Genomic DNA, 20,235 nt, shown 5'->3' on the forward strand with positions numbered 1-20,235 from the left:
TTCCCCAGTGATATAGGCCAAACGTGTGTTAAAATTAGCGATTTGCCACTCATGTCCCAAAATCATCGGTAGAAAAAATGTCATATTTATGTGAAGGTCCCTTTAAAAATGATATGTAACTTTCCCCATTTCTGTTGTCCCAGTTTGGTAAAATGCACATTATCTGAAATGTGGCACTGTATTACCTAAACATATAGTTAAGCGAGAGTGAGACTTTAACCCCTACCGCGCTACCGCGTTTTCCCGCTGTGCGCTAAAATTTTAAAAATGGCTTGTTTATGACAAAGCCAGCTCATCATCCGCGCAGCGCAGGTAACGTTGCTGACGAGCTGGCTTTGTCATCAGCTCCAAAGGGGTTAAAAAAATGCTGATTGGTGCATTCTGAGGCTGTGAGGGGAGAGGTTTGGTTGCACGGACTTGGGGTAGGGCTGATACAGGCCCTTAAGATCACCGCAGGTGCGTGAGCTGCCCCCTGCAGTGAGAGTTAAAGAACTCTCAACCTGCTGGCAGGGCAACAGCTCGCTCTAATGGCCGAAATTACGGACAAAAGGCGTCCGTAAAAAATTCCTCATGGACAAGAGGCCCAAATAACGGGCGGTCTGTGAAATGTATGGACGGTTGGTCACCCTACTCTACATATGTCACACTGTGTGTGCCTCTGGGTGAGAGCTCTGCTTATTCCCATTCACGCCCTGTCTCTTCCTTATCTATGTATCTGGTACTCCTACTACAGGAGTAATCTATCCCCTTCCTCTGTGTAAGTAATGATAAATATAACTTGTGTTTTTAAACAGAGCTTCAGTGTGCACTTCTGCCATTTCTAACTAATATCAAACAGCTGTTACCTAGGCCCGATTTAAGGCACTCAACATGTAAACCATGGAAGGCCGAGTTGGCCTTGCTGGAATCAAAGTCCTCATGTGTAGTGCTTTAAATGGAAAATAATAAGTGCAGGTGCTCACCAAAAGGAGCAGTAGACTCGGTGTGGAGTGTGAGGCAGGATTAGGGGTGGAGCCAGGGGCGGGGCTAGGTTTTCAGCCTTTCCAAATTTTATATGCAACAAATCTAAGTGCATTGTAAGAAAATCGGAAGTTATGGCCCTAATAATCCTTTATAAAGCATTTTTCTAACAAGGGTATGTTCAATACTGTCTCTGAATTTTGCCATCAAAACTTTGCATTCTGGAATTTTTAGAAACCCTTACTTATAATGAGAAAGGGGAACTACAAGTCCCAGCATGCAAAAGCATTACCAGCTAAAATCTAGAACTGTCTGAAAGTTTAAGGGATTCCATGGAGTTGCCTGTCGCATTTGGATTATGCATGGTTTCCTATACGAACAAGCGGTTTAAATGCACTAAATACCAGTTGCGGCTTGCAATACTTGCGGGTGAGGGGCGGGGGAGGGGGGCGGGGGAGGGGGGAGGGGGAGGGGGGCAGGGGAGGGGGGCGGGGGAGGGGGGTGGGGTAGGGTCGCGGGGGAGGGTCACGCGGGAGGGGTTAAAATAAATAGAAAAAGAAACCTTACCTGACAGGGTCCCGTGCCGCGTCTGGGGCTAAGAGACACAATATTTAATTGTGGGGGGTTCGGAAGCGGGGATGTTCCATTATTTACACCTCCCGGACTCGGTGGCATGGGTAGGTCATGAAGCACAACACAGGGGGGAAAAAACCCAAACATACATGGGAGCAAAAGCCTGATGTGTTGACCACCGGATACTGTTGAAGCCTGGATACTTGACACAATTAGGTAGATCCAGATCATCGCAGGTATATTGACACATTAGACACTTTTCTACTGTGATTTTGATGAACCTTCCAAAGTTTTATAGTGTAGATAGTTTCCGTTCTCTTGGTCCTGAAGAATCGCGAGAAACATGTTGACCGTTATCTTTCACAAACTGACACACAAGTAGGAGACATTATACTCCAATGAGTGCCGGTTTCACTGCTTTTAATTAGGGCAGGAGGCTCCCAGAATACAAAATAATCTATTTCAGGTAGCCCCAGCCCCCTTTTAAACTTACTATCACGTCTACACTCTTCTGGCCCCACACCCACACTTCACCATACGGCTGTTGGATAGAAGATCTCCGTTAAAGTGCCCCTCTTTGAGGTGAGCCCGTTGGGTATTGCACCGCCGACCCAATGAGGAGTAGCCCATATGATGAAGCATGACACCTGAAAGGGTGTGTGAGGGCATTCAAATCCAACAAATGGATTTCCAACTGTAGATCTCTTTGAGACTCAGTAGTTTCCAGCCTTAGGTTGACTCTTTAAACTCCTCTCACTTGAGGAACAGCACAACATTTCTTCTTTGACCATTATTTACACACACACACCAGTACCCTCAAGGTGACAGCCTTTTGTTTCAAGAAATTTGACGTGACTAGAAGCATGCAGATAATTACACAACGTGTGGGAAAGGAAATAGAAAAGAAAGCTTTGGTGGCAATCCCGATAAGAAGTACGAGGCGGATGTTAGTGATGCACCCTCTGATGATAACGGCCAGCCCTGGGCAGAGTTCCCTGGGCTCAGTTCACCTCTCCACGCACGGCCAAGCAGTGTCTGCCTGCCTTATGCATGTCTCTAGATGTCACCCAAGGCGAAAGTCTGTGTGACTTCACAAGCTGTGAACTGCCACCTTTTTTTCAAATGGTCCAATATTATGTACCAAAAAAAACCTGGGGCTTTGACTGCACCTGCAACAGAATCTGGTGACGAAGCACCACAGCTGGTTTCGTACCTGAACTGAGAAGAGCGACAAGACCAGCTCCCCAGCCTCTCATGTTCTCCCCCCCACCATCCATTCATACTCGGGGGCGACAGACCTGCGGGAGCAAGGTTTCCGGGACGGCAGCCGTGACTAGCAACGGATTAAGAATGAAGTGCTTGCGGATCCCTACAGATCATCCCACGGCAAGCAGCACACACATGCGGGTGTCCTGGGCTGGGTACCACATTTTCCTGAACAGAAACAGGAACAGGCATGCTCCCTCCCCTGACCAAACCCCAAAAAATGGTGTTGCCTTTAAGGTGTTTTTTTATTTGAAGGTAATCATAAAATTGGCGGCAAGGGTAAAAATGTATATTCAAGTAAAAATGCCTAATTTAAATTGTTGATGAACTACCATTTACAGTCATTTAAAACAATGGCATGCTAAAAAGCTGTACTGCCCTGAAGAATGCGCCCTACGCCCTCGTCCTTTAGTTTTAAGGTGGACTCTCAACTCCTACTGTGCAGGATCAAAGGGTAAACAAAACACCCTGCTGCCTCACCGCTGCTGGAAGAGTTGCAGAGAAGCATGACAAGATTGTTGTGTCCGGATGACAAGAGCTGCTGTTCTGGCGCTCATGTGCGATCTCAGCTCAGGATTGCAGAATCAGAGCAGGTCTTGTGAAAAGTGCTACCGAGGCACGAGAAAATCCGTGACACCACCTGTGTCTAGGCAAGGCGCCCATGAGTACCGGTACTCTCCTTGTCCTAGGAGAAGTTCCGATACTCAAGGGGCGAAAAATAATAAAGTGCAGGTACTCCGTACCAGTGAGTAGCGTCCCATTTAAAGCAGTGCTCATGTTCAAATGATAGTGCGTGTTACAAGCGAACATTAACTCGCTGAGCCAGCTTAATCTAATTTGCTATATCGGGAAGTCATAGGCATTTTAATGGTCTTACTGGTCTGTAAAGAACAATGTAAGGACCTGGGTGGAGACAAGAGGGGTCACATTATTTACCTCAACGAGAAAGAGCAGGTGCTTTATTTTTAATAAGGCGTTTGGGGTATGGGCATTATTACAGGTACCAACTGTTAGAGACTGCCACCCTCTGTTGCGTCACATCATGAACCACTTCTAAAGTGTACAGGGGCCCGCCCCTTGAGCTGTTCACAGGGAGGGCTGCACCACAACAATAAAAGGATCACAGGAGTAAAAAGCTTATCACTTCCCCAAAAATCTGAACTGTATGTGATCACCATTGCCTTTTGGTTGACATTGGATAGTTGACTTTTGAAGAAATCTGTTTAACACATCAGCACGCCATTCAGCAACACAGAAAGCTTCATATGGAGGTTCGCATAGCGGAAGTGCTGCCTTAAATCAATGGTGCTCCCACTCCACCAAATGAGGTTCCCTCACTCTAGTTAGATTCAAAGGAAGCGTGCTGCTTCCTGGCTCTGCCAGTGTAAAACTCTGTCTTGGTGGCCGGCTTGCCAAGAAGCCACCAACTCAAAGTGACCGTCGTCCCACCTGAATACAGTCAGGGCGACCATGACTGATCTCCTATGCCCACGATGTGTGGAATGTAGACATGGGCAGGAAAAATTCAGAATGGCTCCAATGCACAGGGGGGCGACCATGACTGACCTCCTATGCCCACGATGTGTGGAATGAAGACATGGGCAGGAAAATTCAGAATGGCTCCAATGCACAGGGAGAAAACTCCCTACGCGTTGGTTATGTTTTGTCCAGGTAAAGCAAACTCCTTCTTTGGGAGTTTTTTTTTCTCGGAACAAAAAGGTTTGCCGAGCAGGCCCTTCAAACATGGCCCCGGCTTGCCCATCCTTAAATGAGTGACTTTGCAGAATAGAGTTCTCTTGTACCTAAATAAGGTAAAAGTACTTTCTTCATGTTAAAATGCTTTCTAACAACTGAGTATTTGGCTTTGGTCAACAGCAGAATGAACCAAAGCTTCAGGTTTGCGGTCTAAAAGTGGTAGAGACTTAGGTTGCAGCGGTCTTTGACATAACGCTAAGCTTAATTCAAACCATGGATGCAATGGCCTGCTTCACTACTTTGTATTAATAAGAACTAACAAAGTTTTCCACTTCATTCATCTAAAGCGGCTTCGGCTGGCATGGCAGGAGCCACTCAGGAGAAAACAAACCCAGTGGTGGCTTCCGGACCTCATGACTCACCATCAACCCACTCCTTCAATGCATCAGTTATTTCTAGAACTCTTTTTTGCATGACTCATTTGATATGTCCGCATCTCCTCACCATCCCTGGGCAAACATGGGTCCTGGAAATGTACCCTCTTTCCAGGACTTTCATTCAAAATGTCTCTGGCACACTCTCGTGCTTCTATTAGCATGCCAGAAACATATGCTCAGTTTCCTTTGCAAGGGCACCATTACCCAGAATGGACGCCAGTTGAATAGGAACCAGAAAGGCTGCCCTAAAATGGGCACCGTCTAATGTCTTTTCAGTCACTTCACAGCTGCCATACAGGAGTTTCAATGGCAGAGCCGGGAGTGGCTCCACTGTTGGAAACACCGCTTTTGCCCTTCCTGTAAAAGATGCCCTGGGAGGAAGAGGAGAGTCAAGAGAACATCAGTAGAGGAAAAAAGTGGAAGTCCCTTTATTGTCCCCATCTTCATGAAGTTTCACCTTATCTGTAAGTGTAGCACTGATGCTAACGAAACCCTTACATCAACCAAAACCTGTATCCAACATGCCCAAACTAACTCTAAACACAGCTGCAAGGCTAAACCTCAACGTACCACAAATCTTGACAATAGCACTAATCCTACCCACAACTTTAACAAGAAAAATAACAGGTTCCCCTGCCTTGTTTATTTATTTACTTGCTTATTTTGAATTTCTCTATAGTGAGTACGAAAATATTTCACCTTGAGAGAGCAGTACAGTAAAATGGACGAAGAGATGTGTAGAAAGATGTATCCTTAGCCTAAGATATACATAAGTACGCTACAGAGGTACATAGCAAAGTGAAATATAAATTCAAAGTTCAACAACTACATTTCACATGAAACATATGGAAAGACAGTTGGACATAAGAAGCTACATACACACGTCTACATATCATAAACAGGTTTAGATATTTGTAAACATCCCATACGCCCCCAGCCGCCATTTTTTCTCTGCACTTAAGACTCAACTCATTCGATTGGTATGGTGGGGGAAGCAAGCTAGGCTTAAGTGGGAAGTACTCACACGCCCCTTTTCCACGGTGGGCTTCTCGGTGCCAGACATCGAATTATATTTTAGCTGTGCACAAGCACACTATGCTGCTTATTGGATGAAACCCCCCCTTTCATGCCTCACCTGGCGATTGAAGATGGTTACATGCGCCCCGTCCCCAGCACAGCCTACATCAGTACGTCGGCGGTCCCCAGACACACCGCATCTACTACTGTGCAATGCACTGTCAGCGCATGGCATGGCCTGGCCAAATTGACCCATTGCACGTTAATGTACTCCCCCCTCCTGCCCCTCTTCGGGAGACAGCATATCCCGGTCACACAGGAGGGTGGCTGCCGTCGTCTCCTCTGTAAGCTATCCTTACACACCTGGGGGAGCCTGTACACTGCGGGGAAGTTCAGTACCAGCAATGAATTTTTTAAGCACATCATCCCCACTCCCCTAGAACTTTTTATTATATAAGACTCAGACAGGATGTTAAAACTGTCACACCCACCTTTCCCCTGGAGCCTCCTGTGATGCCCCCACTACATGCTTTGCTGCAACAAGAGGCCCCTGCGCATGTCCTCTCGAAACTCTACCGATCCGCACAGACAAACAGAGAATACGGACCAACTGCGGCTCAGAGTAGGTGGGAGGAGGAGTTGGGACATCCCATTACTGAGGAACAGTGGGCATATTGCTATACACAAACTGGGGACATTTCTGCTAGTAGTAGATTTCGAATCATACGCTACAAATACATACACCGGTTATACTACACACCTGTACAGATGTTTAAGCTGAGACTGCACGATAATGACCGCTGCGATCGCTGCGGGTGGGAGGGAGCCGATTTCAGACACCTGGCTTGGGACTGCCCACCTATTCAACGTTATTGGGCGGAAGTACTTGTCGCCCTGGACCTCATGACCGGCCTGCACGTCCCCACGGACCCATTCACTGCCTTGTTAGGATACACTGAACCTATTGCCGCAAAAATGCGGAAATACACCTCCATAGCGCTCCTGGTTGCTAAGAGGAAAATAGCCTGCAAATGGGGAAGAGGTAGGGCGCCTAAATTTAAGGACTGGCTCCGGGATCTCATATACTGTCAGGAACAGCTCCATATATATGCGGAACTTCAACCCCCCATGTCGCGCCCAAGAGACATCTGGAGCCCATTGCAAGTATATCGTTTGGAGCACGCTCCAGATCACACGATAGACGCCCTAGATGATGCACCATCTGCATCCTAATGCGGTCCCCCCCTCAGGTCACACAACTCTTGTCTTTAGTGACTTACGAAAAGGCATAGGTCATAGACCCCTTTTATTCAGCGGCCATGTCTTCCAATTAACAGTGGACGCTTTATTTTATTTAGTCTTTCCTTTATCACATGTAATTTTAAGGATGGAACTGGTACCTTGTGCATGCCTTAATTAGTTTGTTTAATGTCTAAAAGCATGACCTTTGTCCTTAACGCTATTACTGCCTCCATACTTCAACACTCCATCTTACGCGGCCGGCCCGGATGGGTTGTAGGCGGCTTGCTGTGTACTCCCCTATCCCCCTACCACAACCGGTATTCAAACATTGTTGGTGACGCTATGCCGGCCCCGTAGTGGTTGTAGGCAGTAAGCTGATTTGTAATGCAGATGATGCTTGTCAATAAAGGTCTTTATAAAAAAAAAACAGGTTTAGATTCAGAACGAAGCGACATATAAACCCACTCATAAAAACATATTTATCAACGTGCACTAGGTTCCCCAGTTCATATTGTCATGTGATTGCATCTGTAAGTACGTGTTAAGCCTTGTAAACTAACATCAAGGGAGGAGCAAGTTCATGAAGGGGGTGGAGTTCATCAATAATCCAAGAATGCGTTTGCACCCATAATGCACTGTGCTCATGTGCATAATACATCTCATCTGACGACCTAACAAACAATGCAGATGTGTTCATGGTCTCTGCTTCCTTTGCCAGCTCTTCATGTTCCAGCTGCTGCGAGGCCTGGCCTACATCCACCGCCAGCATGTGCTGCACCGGGACTTGAAACCCCAGAACCTGCTCATCAGCTACTTGGGGGAGCTCAAGCTCGCAGACTTTGGTAAGACACTGTCAGACTTACAGATTATACCCATGAATGTTTCAGAACCAGGATCCACCTACTGCAGAGAGGGAAGGTCTCCCTACATTATCTGAGGTGCATTTGTTGTTTTTCAAAAATACTCAGGTTAAACTGTTCAGACACACAGCTGCAAAATATATACACTAACTAACTAATGATGGAACAAGAAGTCAGCCGTCCAATCACCTGGGAGAGACTCACTCTTGTAGCACCACTTGAAGTCTTCAAACTCTACTAGCCGCAGGTGCTGCAATGTGGTACCCTACAACAATTCAAGGCTGAGGAGTCCATCCTACACCCTGCCAGTGGCAACTGACACTCATCGTGCTTCTCTGTGGTATTTTATCGAAATATCTTCCTACGTAAAATATAGAGTACCACAATATTGTCAATCAATCAATCAATCATAGCATTTGTATAGCGCGCTATTCACCCGGAAGAGTCTCAAGGCGCTTGGGGGAGGGGGTCCGCTACTGCTCGAACAGCCAGGTCTTGAGTTGTTTCCTGAAGGCGAGATGGTCCTGTGTCAGCCGGAGGTGGATGGGGAGGGAGTTCCATGTCTTGGCTGCCAGGTAGGAGAAGGATTTTCCTCCAGCGGTGGCTCTTCAGATGCGTGGTACGGCAGCGAGGGCGAGGCTTGTAGAGCGTAGCTGGCGGGTGGGTGTGTAGAAGGTCAGGCGGTCGTTGAGGTACTTGGGGCCCAGGTTGTGGAGAGACTTGTGTGCGTGGGTAAGGAGCCTGAACGTGATCCTTCTGCTGACAGGGAGCTTTCGGAGCATGCGCAGGGTGTTGAAGCACGACGAGGAGACGGCGTTGACTTGTCTGGTCATCGAGAGGGAGGAGTCCAGGATGAAGCCCAGGTTGTGAGCGTGGTCTGTTGGCTTGGGAGCGGTGCCCAGGGCAGGAGGCGACCAGGAGTCGTCCCAGGCGGAGGGCGATGGTCCCAGGATGAGGACTTTAACTGTGACTTTAACTAGCCAGCTCTAAGGTCAGGTATTGCTGAGTCCTAGCCCCTTAACCTGTGAGCCAGTCCATGGCCCTTAAGTTGGTAAATTGCAGATTATTTGTTTTCTTTTTCTTTTCTATGTTCTCGTCTTTGCCCAAATTTTTTCTCTCATAACTGTACATGCTGTGAAATGCTCTGATACCCTCGGGTCCAGCCAGCGCTATACAAAACTTCAATAAATAAAAAATCTATATAAATAAATAAATAAAAACTATGGATCCCCCTCCCCCATCACTCCCTCTTTGGCAGAGACTCACACCACACATTCCTTTCAGAAAACTTTGGGTTCATACAAAACCCGGCCGTATTTATTACACGCAAAACATAATAAGAAATGTCATATATCATTATACAAATGAATACGCAGAAACACCAAATACACTCCATACATTATTATTTACAAATGTTATGGCTAACCTTAACGGAGACTCTAGTACATAGCCATTCCTAACTATAAACTATTCATTGTCTCTGCGTACACTGCATTGAGCCTATGAGTGAGATCATGACTGGTGCACCAGTGAGGTCCACCCCGTAGTGATCTTGTGCAAGGGGCCTGTCTGCCCACCAAGGTTCCCTACCTCGGGAAACCCCTACACCCACAACTACCCTCCCCCCAAGGGGCTGTCCTGTTGGCTTTGGCGCTCATGTGCCTGTAAACAGATTAGAAAATGCCCGTAGGGGCAGCCGGCAGCGTCTATCAGCTGGGTGCGGAGTGCGGTGAAGAGAGACCGCTGCGCCGCTCTGCTGCCCCTTTTAAAGGGGGGGCAGCATAAACCAGTTCCTTGGTGACCCGGAGGTGTTTAAACACTTCCGAGTCCCAGCGCGTCCACAGCCCAATGCCAGCGCACTTTGCAGGCTGGTGCAGGCAGCGTTGTCAGCCGCTGCCGCCACCAGCTCCTGCTCCCGGACCAGCAACCCCACCATAGGCGTGTCGTGCCCTAGTCGGGCCGCCTTGGCATTCTTCAAGGTGGTTGAATGTTGAATAGTAAACCTATACTTACTAACCTCTATATACTTAGCATTGTGTTGATATTTAGGCAAAAATGCTCCTGTAAGATGATATTTTGTCCACAATATTCTAACTTACAACCTTCTTTGCGGCTACAAGCCATCATGCCGGCCATCCTTCATCAAGTGAGAAGACGTTTTTCCTCTATAGTCTACAGCTCTGCAGCCAGGATGTACACTGATTTAAAATAATCATGCATAGTTATCAAAGTTCCAGAGCTCCAGGGCTGTTGTCCTCATTGTTATGATAGTACAAAGTAATGATTACACAGGCCAAGAAGAAGTATTTTAGCAACCGCATAGAGCAAGCCAAGAACTCCACAAAACAGCTCTATGACACCACCAAGCAGCTAGCTGGACACTCTTCAGACCTACATTTCTCCCCATCCCAAGCCCTCTGTGATGCACTAGGCACATTCTTCTTTACAAAGGTCAACGATATCTATGCTGCTTTCTCAGCCAAAACTGATATCAATAATTCCTCATTAACTCCGCATTCCACCCCCCCTGCGGTTCTCTTTACACAATTTGAAGACATTACTGAGCTTCAAATAGCGGAAATTACTTCTTCGATCAAAACCGGATCAGCTTTAGATCCATGTCCTTTCAATATTCTCCCTCCAGTAATGGACGTCTTAAAACCTGCCATCACTCACATCTGTAATCTTATGTTCAGAACTGGGATTTACCCGGAAATCCTGAAAAAAACCCTCCTTAAACCACTCCTAAAGAAGCCCAACCTGGATAAGGCTGACCTGAAAAATTATCGACCGATAGCCAGTCTACCATTCTTGGCAAAAGTAGCAGAAAAAGCTATGAACTCACAGTTATCCGAATTTATCGAGGAACACCACCTACTCGATGACACCCAATTCGGGTTCCGTAAGTTCCACGGTACTGAAACCGCCTTGATCAAGGCAGCGGATGACATTAGAGTTATCTGAGATCAGGGTGGAACAGCAGTGCTGGTGCTCCTTGATTTATCTGCCGCCTTCGACACGGTTGACCACTCCATCTTGGTCGACCGTGTCGAAAAAATGGGCATCCAGAAGGCAGCTAAAGATCTACTGGCCTCCTTTCTTTCAGGCAGGAGTCAGGCTGTTACCTTGGGACCCTTACATTCAACTAACCTGTCTCTGCCATGTGGGGTACCACAAGGCTCATCCCTAAGTCCGACGCTCTTTAATATATATGTGTCGGACCTAGCCAACACCATCCGAGCACATGGGATGAGCCTTACCTCATATGCAGACGACACTCAGTTGGTCCTGTCCATTAGAAACAATGGACACAAAATGGCCGAGAGTTTTAAGAACGGTATGTTGGCAATTGGAGACTGGATGTCATCCAATTGCTTAAAGCTCAAATCGGATAAGACCGAGGTGGTCATCTTTGGACAACTCAATCCAAGTTGGTCACCTGATTGGTGGCCTAGACCATTTGGAACTGTGCCTAAGTCCACGCCCAAGGTAAGAAACCTGGGAGTTCTCTTTGATGACCAACTCAACTTTGTTGCCCATGCTAACCAGGTAGCCTCCTCGGCGTTTCATAAATTACGTTTAATCAGGAAAATAACCCCGTTCCTACCTGAAACTGCCGTGAAAACCCTGGTAAGTTCCCTAGTGCTGTCCACTTTGGATTATTGTAATGGCCTCTTTGCAAACGCCCAGATTAGGGTACTTGATAAAATGCAAACAACACAAAATGTGGCCGCAAGACTGATTGCCAGAATTCCTAAACACATGTCTGCTACAGACACCATCAGGAAACTACATTGGCTTCCCATTAGAAGTAGGGTCAAGTTTAAAACGCTTTGTATTGTGTATAAAGCGCTCCACGGACAAGGACCTCAGTTTCTCAAAGACCAACTAACCCTCTATTGTCCCTCGCGGATTCTTCGATCCTCTACTCTGAATGATTTAGTGGTGCCTCGCACGAAGTCGGTCTCCTGGGGAGACCGTCGGTTCCTGGTTTCTGCCCCTAAACTATGGAATACTCTCCCTCAGTCAATCCGAAGCTGCACCACTCTTTGGTCCTTCCGTAAACTTTTAAAAACCTGGCTTTTTAACAATTAATCTGTCCCTCTCTAACGTACTTACTCAGTGGAGATCCTGATGCAAATACTATAGCGCCGAGACGCCTTCGGGCATTTGTTCGCGCTTTATCAAATTTCACAAATAAATAAATAATAAATTATTTCTTGATTGAAAGACCTTCTGGGTTATTACTGAGTGAGTTGTACCAACTAAAGGGTTGAGTGCAGAATCTATTCTTGCATCTTTTCTGGAAATTTGCTAATAATTACAAATGTGGATACTTTGTGTCTTTTTCTTATGAATGTATATTTACAATAAACTAGAGGGTCTGTCTAACAACTAGTGAAGAGCTTCCCAACTCTAATGGAAAGTGGAGATGTTGTGACTGTGAATACTAGTGGAGGCTTTGATGACTACCTGGTAACTCAAACTACCTGCCTCTATCTGGGAGTGGAGGCGTTCCTAAACCAAAGTGTTAAAGTGGTGTTTGCTCACACAAACTGGTAGTGGAAATGTTTTTGAGTCTGAGGCAGTGGTCTACATGCAAAAAAGTATGGGTACTATAGAACGTAAACTCAAGGGAGTGAAGAGGCAGGATCAGCTTGCATGGTGTGGCTTGACTAGGAAAAGCTGTGAGCCTGAATAAGGATATTTAGAGTTTGGCGGACAGGGTACTGCATCAAATGTACCCTGCCTGCCTAACCCTCATCTGCTTGTTGCATTTAGAGACGGGCAGATCTCAAGTATTTTGGGTGGACAATGTAATTCCTTTTTGCCATTGTCTATCACTGCATGAAACATTCTGGCAGTGAGGGGCAGAAAAAAAATACAAATCACCCCACACCCTGGGAGAAAACTACCAAGGTATGAGGTGTCAGTAGTTTTTTTGTTTTTCAAAAACAAGCTCCCACATAGAGTTTATTTTTGAAAAACAAAAAGGTTTGACAGCCTGCCATCATGGCTAATGGTACCATCTGTCAAACTTTCCTAGAATGTCAGGAACTTCCATGACAATGGTTCCTGTGAATGTAGAGAAATGTCCATGGGGCAGGCGGACATCTCTACATTTGGCAGACGGAGGTCCCTCCGAACGGCAGCCATCCGACAGAGTAAACTTTGTCATCGTCACTCTAAATTTGCTCTTAAGTATTCACTGACTGATAGCTATAATGTAAAAAAACTAAAATTGCAAGACACAAAATGCATGCTGGTAGCAAAAGATACTGACACTTTGGGCCCCTCAGGTCATAGGCCCTAACCTGCAGCCAAGCTTTGTGCCCTAAGTCCAGTGGGGTCAAATACCTCTGCATATTGCATTTGCCCGTGCACAGCAGGGGTTGACATTGGGGCCTGCGCCAGGTCATATGCCCAATTACTGTGTGGCTCCCCTACTCCACTACACATCACAACAATGCCGCTGCAGAACCGGTGTAGATGACTATTTTTTGTAATTCTTTTTTTAGCATCCTCTAAGGCCTTTGGGCACAGGGTCTAGCCTATGGCCAGGCCAGGGAACAGCCCCATGCCTCCAGGCTGCTGTGCATCATCTTTGGGTGGGCCCTATGCCAATCCATGTGCCAACCAGCTCAACTGGCATCGAACTAGCTGTGTATTGCCTGCAACCATGCTTAAGAAGCTCGAGTATTTGCCTTTCACCAGACTTTGTGCAATGAGTCAGCCAGCCACATGCACCATTGAATCAGCGATGCAAGCCTTAGGTTGTGCATAATTGGCTCTGAATGGAGACCCCGCACCAAACCCATGCCATTGGAATGGCCTTCAGTAGTGCATAATGCTCTCTCTGTGTAAGGCTTGGCCTGTGTTCAGCCTCCGTGTGACCCAATCATCTGCAGACTTGCACTGTGATATTTTATGTTTTCGTTTTTTTTCAGGATTTTGACAAATAAAAATACTGAACAATTTGCTGATTACCCACAAATTTGGGGATCCACAGACCCAAATTCTAATCCCAGGAGAACGAAGGAGAGCATTTTTCTAATTGTAGGGGGCAGTATGAATCCATTTGGGATCCCTCTCACATTCTCACTGTGATCATGTGTTGCCTTCCCTGTACCCGTAAACTCCATGTGTCATTATTTTTGAGGATACAGGATTCAGTGTGTGGAATCCTCTGATGGCAACTGCAAAAAAAAGAAACAGCCGCTGATAGCTAATCAGATCAGATTGTCTGGATCCTCTAAACTTTCATGGATCCATGGATCTTGCATTGGATTACAAAATTTCCCTTCTTCTAGAGAATTTGTTACCCTCAGAAGACTTGAAAACTTGGATCTGCCAGTAACCCATAGATAAACTGTCAAGATGTACACAGTTTTATGTATGATTAACCCTTTGACGCCAACCATCGTCTTTTTGTAACACAAATGCCACAAAGTCTACTGAAGAGATTTACACTACAGCAAATAAAGTACTGAGGTAGTTTGAGTAAATGTCAAGCTTCATGCCAAGTTTTGTTTAGTTCTGTCCTGCAGTTTTTGCTGTGGCGGAGAGCAAAATATTTTAAGTCAGTAGGCGTTACTACTTTCTTTTGAACCATTGCCCCCAATAACTTTCACCTCTGGATGGAACTGCACAAAACTTTGCATACGGATTTAAAGCCGCTTAAGCTATTTGAATGGAAGGATCCATGCAGGTATCGCAGACTCTGAAATGTGCCGTATCTAAATCCATGTGATATTACATTTCTCATTATGTACTTGCTAGGATCCTCTTAAACCACTGGTTAAAAATCATTGGCAAAGACCTTAATTATTCACAATGATTAAATATATCGTTCATGATTTGCATTGTAAATAGGGTGTACCTTACAATAATTGTGCATTTATATCTAAAACTTTAAAATAGACCAGCCATTAAAATAGTGCCTTTAACCTCTAATAATCACCCCAAAAATTATTCATCTCCTTGTTTAGCACTGAACCCTTCCTTTTTTGTTTGGTGTTGTTTACACTGGGCGCAGTGCTTTCTGTCAGTCATCTCTCCGAAGATGCAGCTGAATTTGTGAGTTGTCAAAAATCATAACATAATTGACCTCATTCCCAGTGTAAAAATTAGCCCTTATTTCCGAGTAGTAATACCTGACCAGAAATTATCAATATTTTATGGATCAGTAATACCAGATTCTGGCATTGCTGGGGATTTTGAGTTATTCCCTAAAGGCGTTTAGGAATGAGGAATAACATAGACATTGGGATTGACAGTTTAAGTTCTGCATGTTTCCCTGGATTCGGGGCCATTTTACAGCTACACTTTCACCTACTTCTGATGGAATTACCCAAAAAAATCTGATTTGTGTTTTGAGAATAAAAACTGTGGTCAATTCATAACGATGGCCTAAATTGTTTTAAAACGACCTACAAAAGAATTTCCTTTTATTTTTTAGATTACTTATCTAATTATAATGAAATCAGGTTAGGTTTTTTCAAAATCTTTTTTACGAGCTGAGTTATGTGACACAAAACGTAAACTGATTGATTATAACTTTTATCTAATTGTTTTGTGTTTTTATTTACATTATTTATATAGCACAGACCAAAAACAAGGGCATTGGATTGCTTTACAGAAAGATGTTTTTCATTATGTAGAAATATATAGTGTTACAAGCAATAGCAGAAAAATGTATCAGTGATATTGAAAAATATGGAAAAAAGATCTTGCATTAGCAGAAAATCACAAGGTATAACCGTAAAAATATATTTGCAATAATTTATATGCAACTATATAATTGTAATAAGTCAGTATGACTTGATATGCATGGATATGTTGCAGGTTCTTCCATGAACAGAAAAGCTAAATTATTACTATAGAAGATATAAACACGTAATTATACAATACAAGGAATAGGTCAGTCAGTATCAGCCAAAATGAAATAATCTCTGAGTACTTGCAGGTTATATTAGGTTATACAGGGACCACCAATACAGAAATGCAAAGCTTGTGTCAGGTTCACTGGCCAAAAGAGCATAACTCAATGATACTATCTTTCAGTCAAGATATGTGTAATTCATATTTGAATGTGTTGAGAGTAGGTGATTTTTTCTGATGGAGAAGGAACGGAATTTCAATAGTTTTGGACTAACATTTCCACACTCACACAAAAAAAGGTAAAATCATCACTGATAAATAATATTATTCGTAGCTAATTCTAGAAGAATGTTTTTTCTTTAGTGTTACTCAACTCCCGGATGAATGCTGGTTTGCACTTTACTTTGTTACAACTTCTGAACATTCCATGTCTCAAAAACAAAGACTAAGAACAGGTCATCAACACTCACATAATGCTGACTTCTTCACTTATTAGAGTTTGCCTGTTTTGATGTTGCTGTTCATGATGTATTATTGTTCTGGTTCTTTGGCAGGTCTTGCACGTGCCAAGTCCATCCCTAGCCAGACCTACTCCACCGAGGTGGTGACGCTCTGGTACCGACCTCCTGATGTACTTCTTGGAGCCACTGACTACTCTTCAGAGCTGGATATCTGGTAAGATCAGGCTTCCCTGGAACAGGCCTCTGATGAGACATGGCATGAAACATCCTCAATAGACTACAATCAAATTGAGATTCCTTACGGCTTTGGTTCATTACCATTTATTTTTTAATTCTGTAAGATAACCCTCTAACTTTTCATTGATCTTGAACTCAGTTGTTGAGTGAGTCCATTCAATCCTTCTCATTTACTTATTGTATTGTATTTTTGATATCCGATGCTTTGTGAGGAGCCTTGTCGCGGGGACACGTTGCCTCATGAAACTGAGGTTTAACATCATCTCTAATCCAGTAAATGTGGGAACACTGATTGAGGTAATTTTTGGGATGTCTAAATTTTGGGGTACATGTTTTACTTCCATAGCCTGGACCTCTCAATAACACCACGTGTTCCAGATCTAGTGAACTCCAGTAATGTCCTTTATGTTTGTCAAAAAGTCCTTACTGGATCCCTGCACGTGACTACAGAACCACCGCGTGTGTTTCATACTGCCTAATTCACCTCAGCCTTTCCACACAAGTCTGGGCTCCCGTAGATTGGTTTGAGTCTAGCAGATGTGAAATACCACCTTCTTAAAATCCTATGTTTTTGTGTGTTGTGTAAATATGGACAATTTGGCTGTCTTTATCCAAATTTTGTACCATGACTTTTCTGATTTCTTAGTGTTCAAGTCTTTTTGCCTAGTTAATGGTGCACCTTTGTGGTCTGCCTCGTTGTAAATAATGTATATGTAAGTATAGCTAGGATGTCCTTTTTTTAATATGCTTATTATAGAACATTGTCTCCAGTGGTACTTTCTCTCTACTCGTTAATTCCTGAGTTTGTTTTACACCCGCCCAATGCTGCCATTGAAATAATCTGTAGTTATGAGAGGGTGCGAATTGGAACTGCTGTAAACAGAATTCCTTATCTAATAGTTTCCTAACTTTATATTGATCGCCAAGCCTATGTGGGTTTGGAGCATGATTTCAGTGTTTATACTTTGGGAGAATTAATTTCTAAAACATTACCCAAAGACACTGTGTCACTGGAGGGTTGAGAGGCAACGGTAGGAGCTCTTTGCTTTATGCTTATTTATCACATTGGAAGAGGCCTCATGATCCTGGAATGCTTTTTCTGCGAACCAACCACAATTCCAGTAGTAATGGACCCTTGTTCTTATCTGACCCACTCTTTGTTGCTCCAGTTTCCGGCCCCTAAACAAAGCTTTGCCAAGCCACCTCAATCCTTACCAGCAACACTTAAAATCTTAAAGTGCAGACCTTTTCTGATGTGGTGGCAAGCCCTGCCAATGGACATCCTTAGTGGATTGTATCCTTACTTTTTAAGTTCTTGTGAGCCCTTGATATTGTTCTGATAATAACCCTCGATGCCACAGCTCAGTCTACAGCTGCGTTGCTGAGACCCATCCAGGTCCAGCAATGGACCTCAAGTCTAACCTAGAACACCTCCCTGCCACTGCAACACCTGGCAAATACCCATATCTGGAGTTTATAAAGGAGGGAGTGCTGCTGCTGCTATTCAGTGTGGGAGCTGCAACTGGAGAGAATCACAGCAGATTGGCTTGTTTCTATGATAACCCCAATGGCCAGTCAGGGTGGGGGACAGGTGGCCCTGGCCCTTGCATGGCATCTCTGCTACACCATGATAACCACTTGTGGTGCAGGGAAAGGCAGCAGCAACACAATACCGAGTACACCCAAAGAACGCATGTGTTCATTACATACAAAGTCAGTAACTGTTTACAAGAAGCAATGTTACTTGTATAGTACATTTATGAATGATGTGGGGGGCCCATTTCTTTTACGTTACAAGATGAACATCTACTAAAAAGTATAATACATTCCTATCTCCTTCCTTACTTTTTAGGGGCGCAGGATGCATATTAATTGAAATGCTTCAAGGCCGTCCGGCATTACCTGGGTCTTGCAATATCACAGACCAGTTGGAGAAAATCTGGTTGGTAAGTGAGATAGATCGATAACACAAGTGTGTTTGTGTTTTTAATCAAAAGCTCAATTGATGTAGCACCATTTTAATTGGCCCACCTAATGTATGGGAGGGGGCCTGGCAGTTTCTTAGTGACGGGTGGGGTTAGCACCATTAGCAGCTAAATATTACAGTAGTGCTTTGGATAGGACCCGGATCCCCCAACATGCTCCTCGCTCCCTCTTGATAACCTGAAACCCACATTAAATCATCGACAGAGATTTGCGTGGGTGTAAAACGGCCATGTTTAATATTTGACATTTCATAAACATGACAAGGCATTTCAAATTCCTTATTTACAGTTATCAACACAATTTTATTATTGACTTTCATATTCTTCTTCGGCAAGATTCTGATCCTGCAGCACTAAGGGACCTTCCAGCTCGCATCCTCCCTGCCGAGCATCCACGCAAGGTGCAACCCACCTGCGCCCATGAGGGGTGGGCCCCAAACCTCTGATCCTTGTCCGTCCTACCCAGGGGCCCGCCCACAGACCACCAGGCTGCCCAGGGACCCAGGAGGCTCGTAACCTGTCGCCCTAGCCTCCCCAGCCGGGGCCATATTTTACAGCGGAGAGCTTACCGTCTCCCCCCTCAGTGCTGGCCTAGGGAGTACGCAAGGCGGACTCCCGTCCATTCCGTCGGTCAATTTTACTGTTCCAAGGTCTTTCTACCGCCAAGGTCTTTTTACCGCAACACGCCCCTCCAACCTACTGAGCTAAAGGGACGGGTGGGTGGGAGTTAAAACCTAAAGGAAGGAAGTGGGGGACGCTTCTATGAGCCCGCAGCCGGTCCGGTGCAGCAGAGGACGAAGAGACTGTGGTCCCTGCCCCAGGACCCTAAATAGGTCCCTAGTCTCCGCCCTCTGCCCCACCGGAAGCACGTCACCTCGTGCTCTGGAAGTATTAAGAGGCCGGTCGCCTCCTTAGGGCTGACCGGCCGCCACTTGATCTAACGAGGTAGGGGCGGGGGCCGGGGGGCCGGGTCCTAAGTGCGCGCTCATTGATGCTCGCGCTTGTCATAGGACCCGGATCCCCCAGCATGCTCCCCGCTCCCTCTTGATAACCTGAAACCCACATTAAATCATCGACAGAGATTTGCGTGGGTGTAAAACGGCCATGTTTAATATTTGACATTTCATAAACATGACAAGGCATTTCAAATTCCTTATTTACAGTTATCAACACAATTTTATTATTGACTTTCATATTCTTCTTCGGCAAGATTCTGATCCTCCAGCACTAGGGGCCTTCCAGCTCGCATCCTCCCTGCCGAGCATCCACGCAAGGTGCAACCCACCTGCGCCCATGAGGGGTGTGCCCCAAACCTCTGATCCTTGTCCGTCCTAACCAGGGGCCCGCCCACAGACCGCCAGGTTGCCCAGGGACCCAGGAGGCTCGTGACCTGTCGCCCTAGCCTCCCCAGCCGGGGCCATATTTTACAGCGGAGAGCTTACCGTCTCTCCCCTCAGTGCTGGCCTAGGGAGTACGCAAGGCGGACTCCCGTCCATTCCGTCGGTCAATTTTACTGTTCCACGGTCTTTCTACCACCACAAAGGTGACCAGGGCCCACAGGTCCGGCACCTTCCCCACCAGCGCTCTGAATGAAAGACCCCCATTCCCTAATCCAGGTATA

At 45.4% G+C, this 20,235-nt stretch overlaps 1 protein-coding gene across 1 annotated transcript in view; it reads left to right on the plus strand.

Moving 5' to 3' along the window:
- The window catches only part of CDK15 (cyclin dependent kinase 15), a 448,471-nt gene that overhangs the window by 187,931 nt on the left and 240,305 nt on the right, over positions 1-20,235 (plus strand). Inside the window, exons 7-9 of the mRNA XM_078680225.1 lie at positions 7,909-8,032; positions 16,486-16,606; positions 18,482-18,575. Of these exons, the coding sequence (XP_078536351.1) occupies positions 7,909-8,032; positions 16,486-16,606; positions 18,482-18,575 (339 nt within the window). The remainder of the gene's footprint in view (positions 1-7,908; positions 8,033-16,485; positions 16,607-18,481; positions 18,576-20,235) is intronic.

The sequence above is a fragment of the Lissotriton helveticus genome, chromosome 3_1, assembly GCF_964261635.1.
Source record: "Lissotriton helveticus chromosome 3_1, aLisHel1.1, whole genome shotgun sequence".
NCBI classification, from domain to species: Eukaryota; Metazoa; Chordata; class Amphibia; order Caudata; family Salamandridae; genus Lissotriton; species Lissotriton helveticus.